The 22507-nt window shown below is 36.2% G+C and overlaps 1 protein-coding gene across 1 annotated transcript; it reads left to right on the top strand.

The window, feature by feature from the left end:
* Positions 1-4212: 4212 nt before the first annotated feature.
* On the top strand, positions 4213-13574 carry LOC106669456 (pyruvate kinase-like). Its single transcript, XM_014398950.2, has 9 exons — positions 4213-4452; positions 7364-7502; positions 7606-7829; positions 7894-8074; positions 8207-8416; positions 8485-8675; positions 8729-8974; positions 9037-9259; positions 13262-13574. Exons 1-9 carry the CDS (start codon positions 4324-4326, stop codon positions 13474-13476), a joined length of 1758 nt encoding a protein of 585 aa, XP_014254436.1. The 5' UTR covers positions 4213-4323; the 3' UTR covers positions 13477-13574.
* The last annotated feature ends 8933 nt before the right edge of the window (positions 13575-22507 follow it).

The raw sequence follows: 22507 nt of genomic DNA, 5'->3' as shown, positions 1-22507 counted from the left end.
TAATTATATTAAACCAATTATTTATTCTGTTTATCTAAGGTTGAGATGAAAAATTAGTGTCACTAGCGGGATTCGAACCGACGACTTTCGTCTTAAGATGTTTCATCTCTTACTCTTTCTCACTCAGGACTAATTTTGTCTTCCGCATTCTTCACGATTTACCACGGAAAATTATTTAAAAAACTGCAGTTCTTATTTCTTCCTAAGGTCGTGGGTTCGAATTTATTTATTCTGTTTATCTAAGGTTTTTGGTTGAGATGAAAAATTAGTGTCACGAGCGGGATTCGAATCCACGACCTTAGGAAGAAATAAGAACTGCAGTTTTTTAAATAATTTTCCGTGGTAAATCGTGAAGAATGCGGAAGACAAAATTAGTTCTGAGCGAGAAAGAGTAAGAGATGAAACATCTTAAGACGAAAGTCGTCGGTTCGAATCCCGCCCGTGACACTAATTTTCATTTCAACCAAAAACTTTAGTTAAAAAGAATAATTAATTGGGAAATTAATATGGTCAATTATGACCACAAAACAAATATGGATTATATTATACCCTTGTATCCAGACTTCTGACTGCCCTGACCGTTCGCAAGACCATGAAATCCAGAAACACCAGACTAATATCAAATTAATTCAACATCGTTTTCCAATCTCTGAGGATCTCACGATCTCACAGAACTTTCTCGCGGTACGGTAAGCCCGGCTTACAGACGATAATTTTCCCCAGTCGACAGTCTGAACACGGGGCCGGGACACAGACACGATTTTACGTTACAACATAACACAAACTAAGAAACAAACTTATACAGTTACATTGCCTAGAATCCTATTACCCCGTCCAACGGAGGTCGTGAAAATGGGAGGGGGTTTAAAATCAATTATATTTTATTATGTAATCAAAGCTAGTTGATTTTTTAACCCTGTTGTACATTCCCATTCTTATCACTCAAACGTTAATATTTCAACATATTATAGAAATTAATTTTTTAATTTTTCCTGTATGTTATTAAATTGTACAATAAATACACTGACAGGCAAAAAATTGCGCCAGATTAATTTTTTTCATTTTCTCGATAAAAGAAAATTTTGCCCTTAATTTGTCTTATTGTTTTTCCAATTAATATTTGGTTATGTTATGTTATAAATTAAGAATATCAATTGGATTATTTGGAGATCGTGAGATGCGGTCTTGTAAAGATAAAGATTTTCTTTATCGTGCCAACGTTTCGATCTTTATTGAGATCATCTTCAGGGTTCAAAGTGTTTGTTTTCCGCTGGCACTCTCAACACGGCACACAAAAATGACACATCTACACGGAAAACAAACACTTTGAGCCCTGAAGATGATCTCAATAAAGATCGAAACGTTGGCACGATAAAGAAAATCTTTTTCTAAAACCTACATCTCACCAGACCGCATCTCACGATCTCAAATAATCATTAACTAATCACTACACATATCAATTAGAGGTGAATCCTTAATCCAAAACGAGGATATAGGATTTTCATATGTTTACTTTTTACGGAATTTAAAATGTTTGTTCGGTCCCATTTGAATCCGGAAGCAATAAATTGTTTAGTTTTCATCTTTGTTTTCTCGATTTCAATTTTTAAACTTAAAAATGCCATTTAGAGCTGAGGATGTTGGGCGTGGTGTGGCACTTATTGATGAGGGAGGTTCCATCAGGTGTGCTATTGCCATCGGAGTTCCCTATGAAACTGGGAGATGCCGTTAGACGTTTACCAGTTACTGGGTCCTACCATAGAAGGCCCGGTTCTGGACGCCCTAAGATAACTGAACAACAGAATGTCCTTTTTTTTTACTTTGAAAATTTTGCGAAATCGGCACCTTACTGTTGTTGAAGCGCTTCATCAGCTCTAGGAAGTTCGAGGTGTCTAAATTTCTGAACGCACTGCTCGAAGAAGATTAAACCAGGAGGACCCGAATCATGACCCCTGAAGATGATCTCAATAAAGATCGAAACATTGGCACAATAAAGAAAATGTTTTCTAAAACCTACGTCACACCAGACCGCATCTCACGATCAAAATAATCATTAATTAACGGTCACTAAACACCACACATATCAATCAACACACTTAATCCTTAATCCAAAACAAGGATAAAGGATTTTCAAATGTTTACTTTTTACGGAATTTGAAATGTTTATTCAGTCTCAATTGAATCCGGAAGCAATAAATTGTTTAGTTTTCATCTTTGTTTTCTTAATTTCAATTTTTAAACTTAAAAATTCCATTTAGAGTTGAGGATGTTGCGCGTGGTCTGGCACTTATTGATGAGGGACGTTCCATCAGGCATGCGGTTATTGCCATCGGAGGTCCCTACGAAACTCTGCCAGATGCCGTTAGACGTTTTACGAGATACTGGGTCCTACCATAGAAGACGTTGTGGACGCCCTAGGGTTACAGAACCGCAGGATGGACGTTTTTTGACTTTGAGAATTTTGCGAAACCGGCACCTTACTGTTGTTGAAGCGATTCATCAGCTCCAGGAAGTTCGAGGTGTCTAAATTTCTGAACGCAGTGCTCGAAGAAGATTAAATCAGTATGGACTGATGTCTTTTCACCCCGTAAGAGGACCAGAATTGACCAGAACACACGGAGTTGCACGGCCCCCATTTGCTCGAGAACACACCCATTGGTCTTTGGACGATTGGTCTCCTGTACTTTTTACGGATGAGTGTAGATTTGCCCTACGATCTCCACGAACGGCGTGAAATAGTTTGCAGAACGGGAAATGAAAGGTAACTGGCACTGATACACTGCTATTTCAACCTTAGAAGAACTGCCTTCCAAGTTTCTACTTAAAACGAACGACACTCTCTTCCGTTCTGTAATTAATGCTGTGTTTATTGGTCTCTGTTGATGTAAAAGTTACGTAAATAAGTCTTTTCAGAGGATCGTCGGAAGAGGTCAAAACAGAGAAAACTTCCTTACGGTTTTCGCCGAGCTTTCGACAGTTTTATACTGTCATCTTCAGGGCCTGTTTTATTATCATATAAACAAACAATTAAAACATGAAAAAACAATAATTACAACAATAATTGGATAACTTACTTTAAAAAATTAATAGGAAATTAAACAACATGATGTTTAATTTCCTATTAAGGTTTTAAAGTAAGATATCCAATTATTGTTGTAATTATTGTTTTTTCATGTTTTAATTGTTTGTTTATATGATAATAAAACAGGCCCTGAAGATGACAGTATAAAACTGTCGAAAGCTCGGCGAAAACCGTAAGGAAGTTTTCTCTGTTTTGACCTCTTCCGATGATCCTCTGAAAAGACTTCTTGTATCCAGCAGGTCGATAATCTAGTTCATCGTTACAGTTATGTAAATGTTCTAAAAAGTTACGTTTCCATAAATTCCATACAGGGGCACTACTAATACATGGATAGATTCCATCTGTATAACTGCTGTCGATATATCATCTACATACTTAGGAAGAAAAGGTAATGTGAAAGTGTATTTTGCAAGTATAGGAACTAGCCGTATCTAGCCGAAAATCGTGGGTTCGAATCTCGCTCGTGCCATTGACTTTTTTATCTCAACTAAAAACCTTAATTAATTGTAATATAGGAACTAGGTTGCTACCCATGGCTTTGCCAAATAGTTGTTTGTAAAAATGAATGTAGTATGTAAAGTATCCGTTAATTCAGCAGTGTCGAACCATTGTTATAAACGTGTTATTTGTTAATGTTTAGAAAGAAAAATGAACAAAAATGCATGCAACTGTCTGGATTCCATATCATAGCCATTCTTAGATCATATAACAATAAAATATTTCTTGTTGTCTTATTCTTTTTCATATTTCTTAGTGTAATAAGATTTTTATGCTTTTTTTAAAATGAAATCACTTCTTTTGCAGCCTACTTTTCTTCATTTTTGCCATAATCATTTTATTAAAATTAATGTAACTTTTATGTTAAATGCGTGTGAAACCACCTTACAAAATCGCTAGAATGTTATTTCGCAAAATTAGACAAGACAAAAGTCCGATACGAAAGTTGTAACGTTAAACTCAAAATATTGCGAGATCCAAAAAGTGTAATTTATTTATTTGAATTTTTTAAACAAAAACTATTTTCTTCTATTGCTTAAAGGTTAACTGTTGAAATAAACATAAAGTTCATCCCGGTCAGAGATTTAAAAATGAGTCACGTGATTTGTAACACAATCGCAAACAAAATAAATTCCAAGCTGAAACCATAGCAACAGTTTACAAAATTATAAGTTTCCCAAACACAATTCACATACCCATAAATTTTTCCACGTACATAGTCACATAAATTACTAAGATTCACAATGAACACTGTACAGTTTGCGTCGAAATTTCTGGAGAATGCTGATTCCAAGGCGAAAGGAAAAGCTTACACCCTGGCCGATTCGGTGAAGGCGGAAAAAATCGAACCCCCTGTGACTGTCATGCCTTGGGTATGTTTATGGTTTAATTTCAACTCTAGGTTACTAGTGGACAATGGGAGTGCTACAAAACAGATTTTGTAAAAGATTCTGCAAAAAAATTTCACACTATTATGTTATTTTTGTTACAGTTCAATTTCATAAAATGCATTTATTTAATTCAAATTTTCCAATATTCTTTCTTACCTTTCATCCTTGAATCAGAATTTCATCCTTTTCTATAAAAGCACATTCGAACCCAATAAAATATACCTTGTGGCCCAAAGATTCACCCGATAATTCCTTCTTTTGTCATTTTGCTTGTTTTTTGCAAAACAAAAGTTAAGCATTATTCAGAACAAAATTTTGATTGGATATTTCGGTTGTATTGCTATGAAATAAAATAATTTTTAAATAATTCTGTATGTACAAAGGTATTTATTTTTAATAAGAAAACCCATTATTTTGAAACCTTCGTCATTCTTTTGATAAAAAGAGCAGCTCATTTGTTTTCCCAATATTTGCCAATTGTCAACATTTATATTACTTAAATGTTAATATTAGAAAGGATACTCGATATCACAAAATATACACAATTTTTTAACTAAAAATTCGTTATTGTTGGTTTTTAAGTCACTATATCCATAGTGTTGTTGAGATATTTTTAATTTTTAGCATATATCTAAGAAACTTTAGGTATTTTCATAGTAAGTGTAATAGACATTTTAATAAATACCCATATCTACCTAAACAATGAGGCAAATATCGATACTTTATAGAGTTTTTTGAAATATTTAATATATAATTAGCAAATTAAATATATAAATAAGAGGTACTATAGAGGCAAAAACGACCTCGATTTAATGAATGGACACTCTTAGAAAAAAGAACCAGCATTAAAGACCTAGGCGTTATCTTTAAGTACAATGGCTTACCAATTACTTAGAATCACAACAATGTATTTAAAAAAAGAAGTAGAAGGAAGACCAATGTCGACTGTGCAAGAGATACAGAGACAGCAGAACAGCAAATACCCGACAATAGCAAGGAAAAGTTTATGGTATTTGTTAAATCTATTCCCGGACATTAGACCTCGACATACCGTATCCCAGGAAAGGATTCTGTACTTGACAGAAACAGCAATCTTGATAAATGTAGCTTCCAGGAAAATCAGTAGAATTCAGACACAATAGAAGAAAGTTTAAGCGCTTAAGGGTGAAACCCCTTATACGCAAAAAGCCAAAAACTTATGGATTGATGGGCATGGATACTTGATATATATATATTTAATCCGGTGGTTTTTTTTGGGGGGAGGAGGTGTAGAGGCCAGGGGTGTTTACTAAAAATTCAGGTCTGAGGAAGGTACTAAAATATTAACGAAACGTCACCAAAGTTTTCTGCTCTTCACTTAACACCTCTGGCCTCTACACCCAAAAAATAACACAACTAAGACTGAAAAAAACAACGTATATTTAAAAAACCGGATATTTTCTATCGATTTTTTTCTATAAAAGGTAATATTTAGAGAAGAAAAGAGAATTAGAGAGGAATTCTAGAAAATATAGTCATTTTCCATGGCTGGAGGCTCTTGAGGCCTTGTCCTCGAGCGAGATAAAGGCAAAACGCGTATGCAATAGCATAGAATCCCTGGCAGAAGTCAGTGACAATAATGACCTATATCTGGCCTGGATGCCTGGATATTCGGGACATAGGCAATGAGAAAGTGGACATGTTGGCCAAAAAAGGAGCCGCTCTAGGCTTTAGGCCCTTAACCCTTCTTTAGCAAAAAAAAGGATACACCCAAAGGTAAATCCTTAGTGAGTCCAAAACCAGATGAAACGACACCCTTGGAATTAGGCACTCAAAGAGATTCGTAGAAAGGCCATCCGCAATACTTGCAAAGGAATTACTGGAAGGTAAGAGGTCTAAGAAGGTCTAAGAAGTCACATGTACCGGATAGCAGTACAGACAAAATAAACACTGGGCAGAAACTGCCAGGAACAAGAGAAGACCGCAGAACACATTCTGTGTTTATGTGAGGTTCTATGTAGGTGGATATATTTACAACTAGGAGAGGAAAAGCCGCTTGGAAGATCTTACACTAAGTAGTCGCTGCCCAGGCTATGGAAGTTGACTAACAACCTAAACCTGACCAGTAAGTCATAAAAAAAGAGCAGCAAAATAGATTTACTCAGGTCTCGAGGTTAGGTCTTATGGCTACCTAATTTATCTCTGTACATATCCCTAATATTTAGAATATTTAAAATTTAAAATAATCCATATATGCTTAGTGGTCATAATTGACCATTATAATTTTTTCAAATAATTATTATTTGTATCTAATATCTTGGTTGAGAAGAAAAAGTTAGTGTCACGAGCGGTATTCGAACTCACGACCTCAATACGCCGCTGTTCTAACCACCTGAGCTAGTGAGCCGAAGGTCGTGGGTTCGAATCCCGCTCGTGACACTAACTTTTTCACTTCCACCAAGGCCTTAGATAAAAAGTAATAATTAATTGAAATATTTCAAATAATATTTAAATTTTTTGTTCGTTCAGGAATACCTCAGTGTAATAATTGTAAAACTTCAATTAGTCGAGACCCTATAATCGGCAAATAAGTCAATAATAAGTAGTAAGTAGTAATAAATATATAGTTTGTTAGTTTTCAACTATTTATGTTTTCATATACTCAATTAATTATACAAAAAATTTTTCGTAATGGAAGCCGAAGGTGGTGGGTTCGAATCCCGACTGACACAAATTTTTCATTTAAAAAAAACAAATGTGTATAATTAATTGAGTATATGTATAATTAAGAATAATTTGATAAAAATAATAAAAGTTGGTATTTATGTTTTATTTATTCATAATTGTACACTCAATATTGGTGTTTTGTCATGTCATTTTTATCATTTTAATGTGGTTATTCTTGTTCTTTCAGCATCACCCCAATCCATTTGTTTCGTTAAAAATGCAGGATAAAGCAGCTTACAAGGAACATTTGCTCGACCACTTAGCTGCTCTAGATATAGAGTCACCCACATCTCCTGTGTTGCTGTCCAAAATAATTTGCACGATAGGTACACATGTATAAATGAATTTTTAGAGAAATATAGAAAACAGAATATTATTGTTTGTGAAAAAATAAAATTTATTAGATATGAATAAACAATTTTCTTGTAGGAAAGTCAACTTGCAATTCTCCGACAATAGAAAAAATGATCAAGAACGGTATGTCAGTCGCTCGCATTGACATGTCGCATGGGAGCCTGTTGGACAATATTGACCTTCTGAGGGAAACGAGAACTTTTATAATTGAATATTGTTCCAAAAACAAAATAGTCTATCCAATCGCGATTGCCGTCGATATCAAAGGTCCTGAGATTCTCACTGGAGTTTTATACAAGGTAGAACTTTTATAAATCAACCAAATAAAATTCCGAGTCAAAAACCAATCTGATTCCCGTGTAGGCTGAGAAAGTAACGTTAGTCGAAGGGGATACGATTACTCTCACCACCCATCCGTCTTGGGAGGAAAGAGGCAGCCAAGCGAAAATCTTCGTCGATTATAAAGATCTAGCCCAAATAGTACAGCCGTTGGATGTAATCCTTCTGGATTACGGGAGAGTTAAGCTCAGCGTCCGTGGCACAGGTAACAAAAAACCAGTTTAAACGTTAGCCTTAACTAGAAATAAAATCAAGCCGCAAAAATACCACGATAGAAAAAAAATTAATACAAGAAGTTTTAATTTACTACATGTATACAATTCGTTGAATTTTTCAGTGGACAGCGATATAGTATGCGATATTGTTGCTGGTGGTGAAATCCATTCGTACTCTGACGTTATGGTGTTGGACGTTCCTTTAAGCATGCCTTTCCTAACACAAAAAGACAAAAAAGACCTGGAAGCTTTGGTAGGTGAAAGTGTAGACGTTGTATTTATATCAGGTGCAATCGGAAAAAATTCAGTCGAACTTGTAAGAGAATTCTTGCGTAAGTTTAAATCACTTGTAATCAGTATCGTAATTCGACAGAGGTTTTACCTGCTACCTCGATTTTAGGTCAAGATAACATGAAAGGCGAGTGCATAATGATTGTATCGAAAATCGAAAGCAAATTGGCTTTATCCAGGTACGACGAAATCTTAGCGGCGTCAGATGGAATTATAATAAACAGAGGTAAACTGGGAATCGAACTTTCTACAGAAAAGGTCATGCAGGCGCAGAAGGCCATGATTGCGAAGGCGACAAAAGTATGAAATCCATTGTTATAAAAATGTGATATAACATTTGCAAAATATTTTAGGCTGGAAAACCAATTTTCTCAGTGTGCGAGTATCTAAACTCGATGATACACAAAAATTGTCCGACGTTTGCCGAAGCGGCGGACGTTGTCGCGACGATCCATGATGGGGTGGATGGTATCATTTTAAAAGACGAAACGGCCATCGGCGAATACCCAGATGTGGTCGTCCGTACGCTCAACACGCTTTGCAAGGAAGCCGAATCTCTTATTTGGCAGCAGGAAGTCTGGTCATCCTTAAACATGGCAGTAAGTAACACTCTTGCTTAATTGTAAGTACAGGCTTACTAACTTTGGATTTCCAATCGTAGGCGACACCACCTGTAGACCCTTCTCACGCGATCGCCATCGCAGCGGTCGAAGCGTCAATGAAATCCCATGCAGCAGCTATAGTCGTCGTGACGACATCTGGTACATCGGCAAAGTTAATTGCTAGGTACAGGCCGCGATGCCCTGTTCTCGCTGTCTCCAGATACGGCGCAGTCGTCAGGCAGATGAATCTGTACAAATGCATCGTTCCAGTCCATTATGTCGGTAAGATCAACTTAAGTTTTAAACTGCCAAAATTTTGCAAGCTCAACACTGGGCAAACCAAAGGTTCATGTTTTGTAAAATAATCCATATTCTGATCCGCTGCTTAGATAGAGCATAAAAAAATTATTAAAAAGAATCGTATTGTTGAAAGATACTGAACTTTTTGTTAATCTGTTCAAGGAAAAACTAATATACAATAATCTAACTAATATAACAATACATCCTTCATCTCACATTCAACTAATCTAACCATGCTATCTAATCTTGCTGAAGATGCACAAAGTTTTGAATTAATAAGCCTATTTAGATTCATTTCACATCCTCTCTAAAGTTTAATTACAAGACATGCGCAATTGGTTTAAAACGACAAAAGTCAGAGGAATGACAACAGTGCTATGGTATGGTATGGTATGGTAGAAAAGGATACTAGGAAGCGGGGTTTGTACTCCCCAAGCACTGCAGCCTTCTGGCTTATTGTACCTTCCTAGTTCCTTAGTTCAGTCAATAGACTCAATCCTTCTTCTTAGAAGTATCAGGTCATTGACTGTTGCTGCAGCAATTTGATTTCCTAAGTTTTTTCCGTACGTTAGGATAAATCTCCATTGAGCTGTTGCTTCGCATTCGAAGATGATATGAGTGGCTGTTTCCTCCTCTTCATTACATAATCTACAAATGGGATCATCGCTGTATATACCCATGTTGTGTAGATGTTTTCTCAGATGCCAGTGACCGGTTAGTAGTCCTACCACTCCTCTGCGTTTGGCCCTCTCCAATTGTAGCAGTGTTTTTGCCAGTCTCGGTGAGGGTTGCTTCATCATAAGTTTACTATGTCTAGCACCGCTAGAGTTTATCCACTTCTCCTTTTGTTTTGTTTGGATCCATTCTGCGATGGAGGGTTCTATATTTGTTCTTGTTATCCCAAGAATAGGTTCGGGGCCTATGTATGGTCTTGCAGTTCCTCCTCTGGCCAGTCTGTCTGCTTTCTCGTTACCCAAAATTCCCCTGTGCCCTGGCACCCAAGATATCATCAGGTTGTTGTGTTTCCTCAGGTTTTGGAGATTTTGGATGCATTCACTGACTAATTTTGATGTGATTCTTTCACATACTAATGCTTTAATGGCTTCTTGGCTATCCGATCTTATGAGGATTTTTTTGCCAGTGTAACCTCTTTTAAGATTTTCCAGAGCACAAGCATTGATGGCATGTATTTCTGCTTGAAAGACCGAAGTGTACTTCCCTAATGAGTTTGATTACTCATGTTTTGGGCTTGTACAGAAAACGCCTGATCCTGTTCCTTCGTTTGTTTTGGAGCCATCCGTAGCCACATGAGTGCTATAAGCATGGAGAGGTAATTTCAAACTCCTTTCATTTCTATGAATGTCGTGTACTACAGAAGCGAACTATTTTTGAGCCATTGCTTTATTGAAATATTTACTTTATTTCTAAGGTCGAAGAATTGGTCTGGGTGATATTTGACTTATAATCCCATCCAACGGTTTGGTGTACTCAGAGTTAATCCATTTTCATTTGAAACAAACACTCATGCAAAACAATCTTTCAGTTCCACCGACTGCAAAGCAGCTTATTTCTGATAGTATAGAAATAAATTTAGTTGGGCCTATCAGTAAAATATGTATATATGACGGGTACGGCAAAAGACGTCAGGGTATAAGCTGGGAGAGACAAAACTCGAACCTTTTTCCATTTCTATCAATATCGTTTCTTCAATGTCAATTTCTAAGTTCGTTCCAAATGGAATGCATAAGCTTATTTCTTGTAGTATAACGATAAACCTTTAGTCGAGTTATCTTTAGAACAACTACGACGGATATGGCGTCTTCAGGTTAATAAGCAGGGGGAGGTAAGGTACGAACACCTTCCATTTCTACGAATGTCTGTAATGTGTGGTGATTAGTGACCGTTAATCGATATTTATTTAGAAATCGTGAGATGCGGTCTGGTGTGATGTAGGTTTCAGAAAAACATTTTCTTTATCTTGCCAACGTTTCGATCTTTATTGAGATCTTCTTCAGGGTCTGGGATATACAAACATTGTTTACATATTACAATTACATTTTGGATGTGTAAAAGTGAATTTATACAATGCAAGATATATTATATATATTCAATCAAAGTATTTCTACTCACTCAAAGTGTTTGTTATACAACAATTACACAGAAGACAAACACTTTGAGTGAGTAGAAATACTTTGATTGAATATATAAAATATATTTTGCATTGTATAAATTCACTTTTACACATCCAAAATGTAATTGTAATATGTAAACAATGTTTGTAAATCCCAGGCTCTGAAGAAGATCTCAATAAAGATCGAAACGTTGGCACGATAAAGAAAATGTTTTTCTGAAACCTACATCACACCAGACCGCATCTCACGATTTCTAAATAAATGTCTGTAATGTCGAAGCAAACTATGGGGAAGCATTGTTTTATTTGTTTATTTGCTGTACTCCGATTGTTCAAAGAGAGGGGTATTTGACTTATACCCATACAAAGGTTGGGTGAAACTCAGAATTAATACGATTTACATTTTAAACAAACATTTTTTAACACATAGAAAACAATTTTTCAGTTCCACCGGCGGCAAAGCAGCTTGTTTCTGGTAGTATAGAAATTTACCTTTAGTTGGAGTTTTCTTTAAACAAAAAATACTAGACAGAAACGGCTAAAGACGTCAGGGTATAAAAGCTGGGAAAGAAAAGACTGGAACCTTTTTCCATTTCTACCAATATCGTTTCTTCAATGTCAATTTCTAAGTTCCTCCAAACCGAATGCATAAGCTTATTTCTGGTAGTATATCGATAAACCTTTAATTGAAGCTTTCTTTATAAAAAATATGACGGAAACGGCACTAGTCTTCAGGGTTATAAGCAGGGGTAGGTAAGGTACGAACACCTTCCATTTATAAGAATTTCTATAATGTCGAAGAAATCTATGATATGGAAGCATTGTTTTATTTGATTATTTGTTTTATTCGTATTGATCAATGTTTTTAAATTAAACCCTATCTAATGGTGAGTGCAAAAACGCAGAGTCAATAGATTTGACTATACTTTTGATACAAGCAAAACAAATTCTATTTCCATTACACGACTTATTTCTGATACAATAGAGAAAAGATTTGACGGAAAATGCAATAGTTCTTAAGGTTATAATTGGGTTGAGTCAAAACGGTCAACTTCTAGTCTAGCTTAACAAACTTTTCAATTCTTTATTAAGACTAAACGTACGTCGTAAGAGGTTCTTGCCGATTATAAATTCACACACACAACACTTCTTAAAATATATGCTTGTAGTAGAACATCATGTAATTTTATTGATCAATAATTCGCATTCCAATTATATATCCCAGTAGTGCTGATGGGCTTTCGTTTTTAAAAATGTGAATATGGTCGGACACCGCGCCAGGGTCATAAACAGGGAGAGGCGAGACGCGGAGTACTTCTATTGAGGAATGACGATTTAACTTTTAAAACTTTATATGCTGTTGAGTTTAGCTCTTACATTAGCCTGGCCATTTGGAACAAAAACGAAGTCTAGAACAACAGTTTTGGCCTTTGCTTTTTCATTGCTTAAACTATCTAATGAATGTTATTTAAATAAACTATCTTTATTTATCACCTGCGATCCCCTAAAATATTTACCAATTTATAAAGATTCTAGGTAGTCTAGGGTACTGAATTTTAGTTAAGAATCTGACAAATTTGCTGTTTGTTTAGAAGACCAATTTTTGTGGGTTTTTTTCGGCTTTTCTATTGTTCAGTTTTTCGTGGATGATGATGATAGTAACTGACACCTTACGAATCATAGCTATTACCGGCAGAATTGAGATTATCAACCACTGAAGGTTATACAGGTCACCATCTTGTCTTCAGGCACCTTCACTCTTTATTTCCATTTGTGCCTCGGACGAATCTTTATTTTTTCATCGGGCACTTTTGTTATCATTTATGTTAACATGATTTTTGTTTTTTATTCAGCCGGGCCGCACAAAAACTGGCACGTGGACGTCGACCTTAGGCTCCAGTACGCTATAAACCTCGGCAAAATCGAGAAGTACATCAAACCTGGAGACCCCCTGATTTTGGTCAGCGGATGGAGACAAGGTGCAGGCTTTACGAACAACATACGCGTCGTGTACGCATCAGCCGACGAGCCGTGGGTTCTGCCGTTTTCACCCGTAGTAATCGCCTGAAGTGAAATCCTGAATTGAAAATTATAAGAGGCATAGATAACATTTATCTTGTTAGTAATATATATTTCACAAAACATAATCTTTTATTGTTCCTTAAATTGGTGGTTATTCTTAAAATTAAAAATTAAATGGAAAAAATAAAACAAACAAGGGGAAATGACAATCGATCTCTGTGGACACTGAGGAAATTGACATCGTAGGTAATGATTTTCTCTATATTCTATAACATTTTTTATCAGCCAAAACAAATACTAATCTACCGTCCAGGATAGAAAAAAACTGATATTGATGCTCCTTTTCCTTTCTTTTGACCCCACGCAATTCGCTTTATTCTCTCTCGTCTTAGAAATCCGTTGGGCGCAAGGTATTTAAAATAATGAAAATGAAGTTGATATTTTTATATGCATGGGTTTATTATTTTATTCATAAACTTTCAGTAGACAATTCTAAATAAAATTTGACAAAGCCAATTCGACATCCGAATTTGACAAATTCAACTGGTTATCCAACCAAGTCAAATGAATCAGGTATAAATACACCATCTAGTTGACGACCCCACATCCCTTTTTAATCTCTTATACATAGACGTGCAAATTTTATTCTCATGTTTACAGGTCAACCACAGTCGCACATTTGTTCAAAATTAATTACTCATACATATTTATACGCGAGCGGTGGTTGTTGCATATTAACTTCATGACCGTAATTGCAAAAGGTGTTCCCGTCTCAAAAGGATGGTGGAAAACTTAATTATTCTAAGTATTTTACGTGTTTGATGGTGTTTGGTTGTGATTTTTACTGATGTACCAAGAATATTTTCAAGTCAACATAAACTTATGTTAATAAACGTAATTATTTTAATTGATTTATTTTTTTTGATGATTAGTTGGTAATGGACAGATGTAACAATAGCTCAAATTCATTTATGTTTAGAGTCTAATTGATCGTATTAATTATTTAAATTTTTTTTATGTAAGGTCTTGGTTGAAATGAAAAAGTGAGTGTCACAAGTGGGATTCGAACCCACGACCTTCGGCTCAATACGCCGCTGTTCTAACCACTTTTGTCATTAAAGCTGACGTATTGAGCCGAAGATCGTGAGTTCGAATCCCGCTCGTGACACTCACTTTTTAATCTCAACCAAGACCTTACATAAAAAGAATAATTAATAGCGCAAATGTAGAAGCATCGGGATACTGATCCCGATATCGTTGGTTCGAGTACCGTTCACTAATTTTTCAGCTCAACCATTCTTTACATAAAAAATAACAAATCAATTAAAATAGAGTTAAATCTATTACATAAAAGGTCCAAAACAGATTGAATAAAACCTTCAATGGAGGCTAAAAAAATTAATTTATTTTTGAACAATCTGTAGACATTGCTAATTGCTAAGACAAGTAGATAATCGAAGGGTTAACCTCGCCATTAAGTCTTTATGGTGGGTCATCAATCACAACGTTATTCAAACAACCATGTGTGGCCCATCTAAAAATGATTAATTATTGAGAATCCAAATAGTGTCCTATTGTCAAATACAGAAAAATTCCAGTCTCAATTATTTGTCTGACGAGCTGACGATAGGGAGACAGAACATTGTATTATGCAAATTTGTACTTGTAGCTATATAAAATAAAGGATCCAATATTTATAGCTTAAACTGGTATTTATGTAAATAAAATACTACTATTTTGTTTTATTGGGTTGTTCGACGTATATTTTATTGAGGATTGTTTTCAACGTTTTGCAATTTGATTCAGTAGGCAGCAAATAAACGAGACAACTGATCAAAGAGTCAAATTATAAATTGAAGATTTAGCAAAAAGGACCTTATTCAGGTTGACATCTGATGCTAAATTGTCAGGATTTCTGTTGAAATAGGATAGGTTTTCAAGGCATCTTTAAAAGTGTTAAACCTTTTCAATAATTTACCGTATTTCTAGACTAAAAAATTAGTCATGCAAATTGAAAGCCATTCATTCTCTGACGGAATAATTAGACCCGAGGTGATTTTCTTTGCGTTTTCAAAATTCCAAATTAATCAGCACCGGCCGGCCGAGCTTCTTAGCCCGGCGATGTTTTTTGTCATTTTTTACTCCTTAAAGATTCTTGGCGCAAAATTAAAAACGAAATTTCCAAAGGGCTTTTATTAATAAACGAGGGGGCCAGGAGTTGTTTGTGTTGAATGTTTTAAATCGATGGCTCTTCATGAAACATCGATTTTAACATTAAAGAGTTTTAAACTTCTAACATCATAAAAATGAATAAAATCTGCCAAACAGTTCAAATATTCAGAGAGTTAATTGAAAAAATTCAAAACTTTCAACCAGCGGACTTCATTGAAGATCAAGGGTGTTTTGCATTTTAATTTCAGATTATCGAATTTTTCAATGTGCCATCCTTTGAAATGTACCGATGACCTATAAGGATGTAAATCTGTTATACTCCGCCATTTGAGATATATTGTTACGACCGTTTTGTACCTTTAGCTCATCGATCCCAATTCATCAAGAAAATAGATTATTAGGCTCCATTTCAGTGGTTATTGTGAAGTAATTTCCTCCTAAGGATAAAGGATAGGTGCGTTGGGTTTCTTCTTCTTCGCAGAATCTGTATATAACGTGTCGGTTGATACCAAACTTCCTCAAGTGCCTATTCATTCCTCAGTTTAGGGCTGTGAATTTCTTCCTGCTTCCTTTGGTGCGTTTTTATTGTTCAACATAAGTTCACGGACGAGCAGACCACTACACATAAGTTCTATTGTTACCAGAACTAATGCCACAAAAGGACCGATCAGTGGAGAATACCTAGTCCTTGCAAGGGCATCTAATTCTCCGTTGTCTTCTACTTCGGCATGTCCTGGGACCCCGAAAAATATGATTTTTTTGAGCAGCTTACCTATTTAGTTTGATTTTGCAAATCAGCACCATTATCGGGCTAATATTGTCTTTGTTTTCATGTATTATGTTTAAATTGAATTTAGTACATCTTTCTATTTCATGGATGTTAGATTGAAAGATATTGGTATATACTGCTTGAACCTTCTTGCGTCCGAGATCCATCAGGGTACCAACAATTAGCGTCCTCCTTGACATAGTGGTTTTTCCTTTTTTCACACTCCTGTTTTGTACTTAGGTTTGTTTAAATTGAAATATCGTACCTAGCCATGAGATCAGATATTCTTGCTATATAACAAAAGGCAACGCGACGTCAAGGTTATAAGAAGGGTGAGGCATTATATGTACTTTCTATTTCTTTGAACGTGACTGATGTCCGAAATGCGTGCTACCGTAGTTCAGATTCGGCACCTCTAGTACTTGTTCCCCTGAATATAGAGATATTTTCTCCCCTTCCAGTAGATATTTTCATAAATCCAGTAAGATTTTTCAACGAATTGGTGCACATATAGGTATACTATTCCTAGTGGTTAGGGCGTCCTACTATTATTTGCCACGCTACCTGGTTTTTCAATCGATAATAATATATCAATGGAATTGGTAAGTGGTTCGATGCCTTTTCCACATCACCCACTGAGTAGTATATATGGCAGAAATCAATTTATTGCTCTCTATAAGAGTTTACAGTAGGCCGATTTTTTTTCAGACACACGTCCGAAAGTTATCAACCCCCACAGTTATTGGGCACACCCCCTGCTTTATTTTGAAATTTCTTTTATTCTAATCAGGCAAGGGGAGACGTGGGCTGTTAGTGCCCTGTGGGAGGCGCCCAACGAGTACAAACTCACACCATCATATCAATAATACTTAAAGGTGTAAAGTGGTTTGTCCCCTCGTCTGCAACACTTAACGGATAAGGTGGACGTTAACTCTCCTCCTGTATGACTTGCTCATTTTCCTGACATAATAACACAAGCCTATATATTTCACGTTTGTATAATTTAATGTGGAGATGATACTACAACGGTACGTAAAGAGCGCATATTGTCGATTAGATAGGTCGATTTCAATATAATAAAGGGGAAAGACCTCTTCCATTTATGCTGATGTTTATTTTACTACCCCAAAAAGACGATTTTTCTAAGCTTTTGAGTACGAAGACAAATTAAGTATCATTATGCTTAATTTACTGTGCGTTAGTGGATAGAAATGGATTCGTTCGTGAAGAAACGGCAACGGAAAACTTCGACACCGCAGAAAATTAAACAGTCCAAAAAAAAAAAAAGTTTGATTAATTAAATAGTAGTCTTAGCATTCTATCCACCCCATCTTGTCCTAGCAGATGTGGTAAGAATAATAAAGAATAATGGAAAATATAAATGGAAAAATCGCTGGCAACAGACTTCTGCCAAATTATGACAGCGAACCGCAATGGTTTCTGATCCCGGGTCAAGAAGGGAAAGAGCATACTTATCAGGTTACGCATAGCTCATACTAGGCTTATACATGGGCACATTCTGGCGGGAAAGAGAGTGCGTGTGCCCACTATGTACCGAAATATTATGCTTTGAACATAAGTTACATGCTTTCCCGTATATTCGGTCGTCCTTAAAAGGACAATGAGGATCTTTAACGTTCGCACCTAGCCTATTCGGCCTTATCGGACGTTTTGATTCTCAAGATGAGAGCTGACGCACCTCCACATACGACAGAATGGTATTACTGTCGCAGCATTGGTGTAGAGGCAGCTCAGCCCAGAAGGGCCAAGACAACCTCGCTCCCCGCTTGCCCATTCCGAGTGGTCGGGTCTGCATTAAGCATCAGACTGTATGCCGCGCGCATAGGGCTACCTAAGCCGACATACATCAGCCTGGTCTCCCGCGCACTCCCTAGATTAAGAAGGATACTCTATTTCCCAGAGTATTGGGGCTTCTCTAGCGTAGAAACTACCGGATCCGCTCCGGCCGCGGTTTTGTTTAAAGTGGAATTGCTAACCACCACCTAGAGGAGTACCGCCTACGGTAAAAGCCTCCAATCGAACTCAGCCTACACCTACGTGCAAAGCATACTCGAGTAGGAGCAACCGATTCACTACCCGTTCCCATCCGCCACTACTCACGCATTCCGGGGACTTTTCAGCATAATTATAGCGTCCCCAACGCTTATTCGCAGCCGTCCGATCCGCCGGGTGTACAACGATGGTCATACGCAAGTTGCGTGCAAAGGTCACAGGTAGAAGACAGTCCCTTTTCTAAGTTACCGCCAGGGGCGTCACCACGTACCACTACGAATCCATTCCCAGTGTATCAGGGCCTGGATTTTGGAACATTTCTGAAACCCCGTAGTACAGATGGTTATGCACCCTCCCCCGTCTAAGCAGATAGGATCTGGTACCCTAACCCTCGTGTACCTCTGATAAGACTCCGCCGCCCATGCCGACCCGAGGCCGAAACGAGTACAGCTTGTGCTTTAGAGAGGTTGCCACGCCCTCAGGGCTGCACCAATATTTTATGCCCGGACATCCCCCATCTAAGTTGGGAGGGATCACAGGAAAGAGTGAAGGAACCTGGATTGAGAGAGGGACGTGGATGCGGACACGAGGTGCCCCTTTTCAGGGCCCCGAGCCTTAACCACATTATACAACCCGTCGTCGTTGTAGTTCCACATTGAGTGGGCTACAACTCCCTGGGTGGATGAACATATGTTACAACAGAAAACTAGAAGCTTGCGGTACAAGCTACGGAGTTCCTTCTGACCTATGCGTGGTATTACGGCACCGCAGTAAACACGGATCGCTGTTTCAGTACCTCAGGACTATAAAAGTTTTGAAATGTATATAGTATACGTTTATGTGATGTGTTTTATGTGTTGGTGTGAATGAAGGGATTATTACTCAGAGGAATATCGTGTGAGAATGTGTCATCTGGAGAATGAAAATATTTTACAAACGTGAAGGAGGGTTTAAACTCGGAATATTGTGTGCTGTGGGGGAGTGAATTTGACCAGACTTGCTTTGTTTATGGGGGGGTTGAAAGGATATCGACGTCATCGGAATATCCAATGCAAACGACTTTTGTTTGTGTTTTCTTATTCTTTTAACAGTAATTTGACAACCTGAGGTTCCTTCGAGAGGTTCAATAGTTAAGAAAACAGGAGGCAAAATATGAGATAGACAAAGATGCGCGAAAAAGAGAAAAAAAAAGAATTTTCTGTTTAAAGCTCAGAGGGGCGGCTATGACCACTCGATTTTGGTCAACCCATAAAGAATACATACTAAATTCTATCTACCTCGACGTAATTACACATTGATTATTACATTTTTTTTTTTAAAGTTGACACCTTTACACCTCTTACTGATAGAATAATCTCACTTTTTATTATTTAAAATGTGGTTCATGAGAAATCCATGGAAACATAGATTAATAGATGTTGCTAGCATAGTAAAGACTCGTGTCTTTCCAATGACCGTACGGCTTAACTAGTCGATGATTAGCAAAGATAAACAAAAAACAAATTTTTATACATAGTATTATTGCAGCCCTCATTTAAAGTATACTAAAAATAATATTTTATGATTAAGAGTTTTAAAAGAATTAAAGATTATGGTGAAATGCAATTTTCAAAATAAACTCTACAATACAATTCTATAAACTGCCTGGGGATTTAATGGGTTTTCATATTCTTGTGCTTTAAAATACTTTACAGTACTTTTAACACCACATTATCCAGAATTTTATTCTAACTTGCTGGTTTAATGCTTCAGAGAGGAAAAATACCATGCAAATATTCTTAATTTATCGTGCAATATTCTGAGTGATGCATATCCATATTTTCAAGTAGGATGGGAAACGAACATTTAAGGTTCTTCTTCTTATTCTTTAAATGGGGTTCAATCAGAATAGAACAAGAGGTTTAAATAGGACACAAAGTCAATTTCCTCCCAAACAAGGTGGACGTATTGCATTGGGAAAGTTCCATTTTCAATTGTTTTCGATTTGAGGAACTTTTAGAAAAGCTTCAAAAAGACAAATGGAATGGAAATGTGAGCGGAGCTCGTTTATAAATCTTCGCCCGAAATAAACGCACAACAAAAACGGGAAAAACGAGATTACTTTCTCGCATCTTGGATATAGTACTGTAGGCCTAAAAGAAAGTATAGATAGAAACAAAAAATATAATTAGTCTCAAAAACGATTATATCTCCATAACGATAATATAACCGTGGAAAGTACAGAAAAATTTTGTTTATCTATGTCACCCTATTTGTACATTTTAGGACTCAATACTATTCAACAGACTATAAGTGCGACTCGTATAGACTGAAATTAATTACATTCTAATTTAACTGATTATTAAAGAACCTTCTGGGTTGACTGTAATTCCAATTAAATTGTGATAAACACGAAAAAATTAAAATTTTAAATCCTTGAAAAACCAATAAAACCAGCTTCTGTGGGTTTGTTCTGCTACGTATTTAGTGTGATCACTGTTATCGTGATTTGGTTATGTTTTGCTCTTACGCGCGTGCGCTTACACATTAATATAATTAGGGATGGCAACGATATATCGATATATCATATATTTCTACATATATAGAGTATATTTTCATTGTTATATTTGAGTGTAAATACTTGAAATATATCGATATATTCGCTGAAATTTATCTATATATTTGTGTTTTTTTACGAAAACTTTACTATACATTTGTGTGTGATTAGTGATCGTTAGTCCATAATTATTCCAAAATCGTGAGATGCGGTCTGGTGTGATGTAGGTTTCAGAAAACTTGGATTGAATATAAAAAATATATTTTTTTTGCATTGTATAAATTCACTTTTTTCCACATCCCACATGTATTTGTTAAATTTAAACAATGTTTGTAAATCCCAGGCCCTGAAGATGATCTCAATAAAGATCGAAACGTTGGCACGATAAAGAAAATGTTTTTCTGAAGCCTACGTCACACCAGACCGCATCTCACGATTTCTGAATAATTATTTACTATTGGATTACATTTTTCTTATTTATTATTGGATAAATAATTAAAAAATATCCCTGTCAGTGCGTCAAATTGGACTAGAGACTGGTATGAGAGATCGATATATGTATATAATTTTAATTGTGTCTAAGCCGTGGTCCGTGGGTTAACCTAACTTACCATTCTGCCTTCTGTGCCGAAATCGGCATTTGTATCTACGCTTCCGCGCATAATTTTATGATGACAGTCAAAAAAGTGTTGTTTAGAAATATAATGCACCGGAAAAAGTAAAACAAGTGGCGACTTGTAAAACATGCTCGAAAGGCTTAAAAACCTTAATTTTTATAACCTTAATCTATTTTATTTGATATCTTATTTTATTACTGTTTAATAAGAATTATATAATTTTTACCGTTACTAATATCGTTCTTTTCTTCCAGTTGGGCTAGCTCATATGGACATGTTAAGATAGTTGTAATGTACCTTAACGATATATCGATATTTTTCTCGATATATCGGCTGTATAGTTTTCGATATTTCTGAAAACCGATATATCGATATATAGATTAAAGATTGCCAACCCTAAATACAATCATGTCATATTGCATTAATATAATATATATGTATGATTTTGCTACTATCGTATTTTACCCATAATGGTTTTTCTATTTAATAATATGAATATATTGGAGAAATCATGGGCTGATATTTCAGAAAGACAACCTGTTCTTTTTACAGATTATATATTTTAAAACAATAAATAAATATGTATTTGATTTGAACACGAAACTTCCATAGACTACTTTTCCAGTCACTTACAAATAAAGAATTTTGGACCCTGCGATGTTTTTTTTTTCAAATTTAAATCTGGATTAATAATCGTCGTTCTTGCTGAGGTCCCAACGTTCCAAATCGTCGACACATTGGCTCCCTCCACCGATAATCGGCTTGAATTGATTGTCATGCAATATTCAACACGGAAATTAAAACAGAGATATATATCCAGACATATTTTGATTTATGAAGGATTCCCAGGCGATAAACACTTAGTTATTAATTGGACGAAAGCAAGGGATGACAACAGGTGGAGTCCGGGACCAAGCATGCGTCGGCTTTACTATAAAAGTAGGCACCCCCTCGAAACGTTCACCATTTC

Source organism: Cimex lectularius, unplaced genomic scaffold, assembly GCF_000648675.2.
Source record: "Cimex lectularius strain Harlan isolate CLEC.00 unplaced genomic scaffold, Clec_2.1 scaffold11, whole genome shotgun sequence".
Taxonomy (NCBI): domain Eukaryota; kingdom Metazoa; phylum Arthropoda; class Insecta; order Hemiptera; family Cimicidae; genus Cimex; species Cimex lectularius.
Note: the sequence above shows the minus strand (reverse complement) of the source record. Positions and strands in the feature narration are given on the sequence as shown.